Raw genomic sequence first — 5,558 nt, forward strand, 5'->3', positions numbered from 1 at the left:
GTGTGCCTTGGCAGCTGCACGAGGCACTACAGGAGCCGCTGGTACAGGAGGAGCTGTTACAGGAGGAGCTGCTGCAGGAGGAGCTGCTGCAGGAGGAGCTGCTGCAGGAGGAGCTGTTACAGGAGGAGTAACTGTAGGAGGAGTAACTGCTGGAGGAGTAACTGCTGGAGGAGTAACTGCTGGAGGAGTAACTGCTGGAGGAGTAACTGCTGGATTACGTGCAGGAGGAGTAACTGCTGGATTACGTGCAGGAGGAGTAACTGCTGGATTACGTGCAGGAGGAGTAACTGCAGGAGTAAGTGCAGGGGGCGGGACCTGTGTGACAGGCTGCTCTGGTGCCACTGCTGCCTCCGCTTTTAAAGAGGACACCTTTGGTTGGATGGGGCTTTCAATCTGTTCCTCAACTGAAGAGAGAGATACAGCAGAGAGGGAGAGAGAGAGTTTTGATCAGATATGCACTTCATATAATAAAAAAGGACAATTATCTCATGTTATTTTCTGAATAGGCAACACAATCAAGTTTGTCTTTGTTTTTTTTAAAGCTCAGTTAATTTATGGGAACGTAGTCCAGTTATTTGTGAAAAATAAAAATGTATTACACAGGTTATATTTGATTAAGTATAGAAACCAAGTTCTTATCTCGCATAATTTAGGAAAAATAGTTAATTACACAGTCTGTAGATATTATGCAAAATATTGAAATAATGTAGGTCTCTATAAAAGAAACCTCAATCAGCTGACTATGTACTAAATAAATGTCTCCATTATTTTGTTCAAAATGTCAGTAAATAGTTCATATCCAGTTCCAGCTCAGTATGAGTGGATCATTGAAAGCACAATCACACGGTTAATATCACACAAGAACCAGTATAACAATAACATCTCTGCAAAAGACTTATATAATGTCCGGCAGTGGCTCAGTCAGTAGGGGCTTGGACTGGGAGCTGTAGGGTCGCCGGTTCAAGTCCCCGACCAGACCTAACATATGGAGTGTGGACTGCTACTTGGAGAGGTCCCAGTTCACTTCCTGCCCTGCCGTGGTGCCCTTGAGCAAGGCACACCCCCCCTTCCCCCCTCACTCCAATTGCTGTGCAATAGCTGCCCACTGCTCCTAGTACTAGACTCCTGGTACATGTGTGACCATTAAAGAGGGTTTCATCCCTCCCAATTCTAATAATGTAAAAATCTATAAACTTTAAGTGCATGTATATACTGGTGAAAATAACATCCAACCTATCAGAGTTTAGTTTGGTATAAACATAGCACATACAGCCTGGACATTTACCTAGACATAAATAAAAGTGGTAAAAAATGCAGATTATCTGAAGTCTGAGACATCTGTAAAAATGTGTCTAATTGTAATTAGATGGCTCTAAGGGTGGAAAAAGTGTCGTAGCCAAATTGGCTGGAAGAAGACATTCTTGGATGGTCTCCGCTGACATATGAAAGTTGTGACAGGAGTTTTGTGGGATCTCTGCATGATTCAGTGACTTCACTTGTCTATTTCTTTAACACATTTCCTGCATATCGCTGCCAGAGGCATTCATAGATGTTACATTTAAAAAGCCCTCACCGAGCAGTCAGTCATTAAGTCCCTCATCAGCAGCCCACTCCTTACCTATAATGCCGCCGCTGTCCATTTCTTCGTCAGAGAGCTCCATGTCCTCCACCTCACGGTTGTCACTCTGCCCGACGGTCTCCATTTGTTTTGGGGATCCTCCCGGGGAGGACAGCGGGCTCGGGGCCGGCGCGTCGGCTTCATCCTCCATCGCACAGCCGTCAAGATCTGGATCGGGGTGGGCCATCTCCAGGTCGTGAAAAGGGGACTCTGAGCCCGTTGGAGAGGGAGCGTCTGCGGAAGGCGAGGGGATGGGAGACTCGTCCATGTCTGGGAGGTTGGCCTTCAGGGAATCCAGTTTACGCTTCAGGTGGGACACCCGGTTGGCGAACGTCTGGTAGGCCTTGAGAGGAGAAGTAATAGAGTTTCAATGAATGAAAAGTCAAACTAAAATGGACTAACAAATAATACTAAGATAATTTGAATTAAATACATTTTTCTAAATTGCAAGCATGTAAACTTAGTTGTAGGTGGGAAGCAAGGGTCGTGATATCTGACACCAAACTCACTGTCACTCACATTAGCAACAATCTTGACCTCCTTGTACTGCATCTCGTAGAAGATATCTGCGTTGCTGAGGGACTGCATGAGAGGAGGCCCTACTTTGATTTGTTGGTCAAAGAACTTGACAAAGTCTTGCAGTTGCGCACTTCCTTCCTCAAAGTCCTTGGAGAATTTCTTTCCTCCTGCCTTATCTGTAAAAAGCAAGAATGTAAGGGGGATTTTTAAGGGAACGCAAACCAAGGGCCATCTGTGTGTTGTAGGAGGACAGACGGTACAAGAGTAAAAGATGAGTAGAGCTGGCACCTTTGAGTCTCTTGAGGGCATCAGAACTGCAGATGTCGACTCTCATCGCTGCCAGCTGTTTCTCTCTCAGGTCCAACTCCTCCAGAGACTTCTTGTACTTGGACAGATCGTCAAACAGAGCCTGGGGCTAAAGCAGAGAGAGCAGGTAGCCACAATGTCAGACCATCAGATCCAAGCATTACTGTTGAATAACAATGTTCCAGTTTAGGTTGGTTTAAAACTTTAATGTCTTGCTCACCACAAACTCAGCAACAATTTTGGACTGTAGATCTGCTTTAGACTCGACTGGATCTTTAAAAAAAAAAAAGAAGAAAAATGAGATATTACATTAAATTCGGTATTTGGATAACAGAATATAATATAAATGTTAAAAATGCATGTTCTTGCATTCATTACAAAATGAAAAGCTGTACCCCCCGGTATACAGAGGTGCAACAGGAAAGGATACATTTGTATTCATAATAAAAAATGGTAAAAATAAAAACAGTTAGGTGTGAAAAACATTATTTAGCATTATTTTAACATAATGTGACCAAAGTGGATGGAAATCATGTGGATACATATCAAATGTGAGTCAAGGTCTAACTAGAATTTAAAATTAAATCAAACTATGCAAGATTGGTACTGTGGTCAGGTTCTTTTTAAATTATACAAATTAAAAAGCTGAATTCGGCATTTACTTTTTTGCTCCACAGGGGTCTCGGGAGGGGACTCCTCTTTGACTAAGTTGCTCCTGAGCTCAGTGATGAGGGTCCCTGCATACACCCCCCTCTCCTCCCAGATGGAAATGATCCTCTCCACAGCTTTTAACACCTTTGGGTCACCTTCAGTGCTAGAGAAACAAGGACAGAATAACTATAAGGGAGCGCAGAGATTTATGTTGTGTTGTTTTAATGGCATTTGTGTTTTATATGTGAGGCTTTTCTTTGAACGAATGAAACAACAAACGAGGACAAAGCTGAAAAACAAAGTGAGAAACAAAAGTAGAAGACACGATGAGGTAGAAAAGAAGGAGTTGAAGCTAAGAACATAAAAAAAAAATTATTATTGCATCTAATAATCTGTGCATTACATCAGGACTGTCTGGCAAACAGAATAAAATAAAAAGATATAATAATTGATGAACCCCATCTCTAAAAACGACTTACTTGACCAGCAAGAAGGCTTCAGGGAGCATCTCAGCGAACGCCGTACGGTAAACGATGGCATTTTTCCTTTTACAGTTCTGAATGACATCGTTAGCCACGTAAAAAAGGTTGAGCCTCTGTGAGGTGTCGGCTGTTGAGAGGAGAGACACGTAATGTTATTAGTTAGTTAGTAGGAGCAAAAAACATCTTCTTTTAGAGAATTTCTAAATTTGTGAAGATTTTGGGGGATTTCAGGATTGCGTTAGTTCTGTCTGTTTGCACATAGGATTCAATGTGATTTATCATTTTAAACCAGTGCAATCATAACACCCAAGTTCTGTTCGGACACCAAATTGTTTTATTTAAACTTTACTGACTCACTAAACATTTTCCCAGAACACCTTTTCTTTCATTGCCTGAAAATTAAGAATCACACACAATTGTCAATCGCATAAACCATTTAAAATGACACAGAGTATTCTGTGTCAACTTAGATTACTTAGAAAAGGTATTCAAATGAATAATGACAAGCCATATAAATGCTGAATAACTCCACTTTAATACCATGCAATTTGTGCAACAGATACATTAGAAAACTGACAAGATCTATGCAAAAACTATCTCGTTTGAAATAAATACATTTTGATCAGGGCCCTTCTAAACATTAACTGTGACCAGGGGGGGGGTCATATCTTTGAAATCACAGCCCATGCGTTTACGCTAAAAGGCTATTTGCCACCAACAAAGTTTCCATTGACTTGCTTAAATACATCTTGAGAGGATACAGAGAAAAATACAATGTCCTCCTCAAAGCACAAACTCAGCAGTTACAGCTTTTTAACTACAAAATATAATGTATAAAAGCTGTTGTAAACCATCAAATATATAAAGTTACTCATCTACCCACAGTGTCACTTATTTGATTAAAAACACCATCAATAAGTATTGCAAGTAAAAATGACAGTTACACATGCTACACCAACATGTTGTAGTTTAAATGTGTGATGTATTCAGTAAACCAAAAGCAAAGACTTATTCTGAAGACTGTTCTCCGTTAAACAACATTTGAACTTTCTGACACACATTTCAAAACACGCCAAAAAACAGCAAGCTGAGAGAAGGACAGACAAAAATAACAGAAGGCCAAATCTCTATAGACGAGTTTGTAGGAGTAAATCTACAGCCAAACAGCCAACTCGGGCATAGAAGTAGTCAAAACAGAAATAGATTATCTGAAGCCACTGTGGGTATGAAAATTATAGAATGGTTTGGAACATTGGAACAGTGAAACAAAACAAAATGCAGTCAACGTGCAAAACGAAATGCCCTTTATAAATCACAGTAAATGAAAGTGCTCCTTTTATTTTTTTAAAACAGCACCTGTTTTTATGATAGAAACCAGAGAAATCCCCATTGTTTAAAAATAGGAAGCGGTAAAGGTATACAGTTGTCTGACAGTGTATTTTGACTACTTCTGCAAGAGGCAAAATACATTAGTAAATACAAAAATACTACTGGATACATTTTTTTTTCAAACAAACAGTCCTCCTCATTACTTACAAAGCCCTCAACAACCAGCCCCCCCCCTACCTCACAGACCTGCTGCACCACCACACCCCTTCCCGCTGCCTCCGCTCATCAGAAGCCAACCTCCTATCCATCCCCACCCGCACCAATCACCGGACCAGGGGGGACAGAGCCTTCTCCGTCGCTGCCCCCTCCCTCTGGAACTCACTCCCACAACCCATCAGAGACTGCACTGACCTCACCACCTTCAAAAAACTCACCTCTTCAATCTGGCTTTTAATGTGTGATTGTTTTTGTATTATTTGAACTTTAACTATATATTTATTTGTTGTTCCTTTCTTCTATCTTCACTATTATCTGTAAAGCGTGTTTGAGCACCTGTAAAAGCGCTAACAAATTAAATCTATTATTATTATTATTGTTATAGAACAATAACCTAAGCCCAGTCACAATGCTTCTTGGCAATAAAACGTAAACCG

The 5,558-nt window shown here is 40.9% G+C and overlaps 1 protein-coding gene across 1 annotated transcript in view; it reads right to left on the reverse strand.

Annotated features, from left to right (window-relative positions):
- The window catches only part of rprd2a (regulation of nuclear pre-mRNA domain containing 2a), a 16,682-nt gene that overhangs the window by 6,405 nt on the left and 4,719 nt on the right, over positions 1 to 5,558 (reverse strand). The window contains exons 2-8 of the mRNA XM_010767898.1: positions 3,574 to 3,703; positions 3,106 to 3,257; positions 2,664 to 2,716; positions 2,426 to 2,552; positions 2,138 to 2,313; positions 1,619 to 1,961; positions 21 to 404 (exon numbers count right to left, since the gene is read on the reverse strand). Coding sequence (XP_010766200.1) covers positions 21 to 404; positions 1,619 to 1,961; positions 2,138 to 2,313; positions 2,426 to 2,552; positions 2,664 to 2,716; positions 3,106 to 3,257; positions 3,574 to 3,703 — 1,365 coding nt within the window. The remainder of the gene's footprint in view (positions 1 to 20; positions 405 to 1,618; positions 1,962 to 2,137; positions 2,314 to 2,425; positions 2,553 to 2,663; positions 2,717 to 3,105; positions 3,258 to 3,573; positions 3,704 to 5,558) is intronic.

This window comes from Notothenia coriiceps, unplaced genomic scaffold (assembly GCF_000735185.1).
Source record: "Notothenia coriiceps isolate Sejong01 unplaced genomic scaffold, NC01 NC01_scaffold00004875, whole genome shotgun sequence".
In the NCBI taxonomy this organism is placed as follows: domain Eukaryota; kingdom Metazoa; phylum Chordata; class Actinopteri; order Perciformes; family Nototheniidae; genus Notothenia; species Notothenia coriiceps.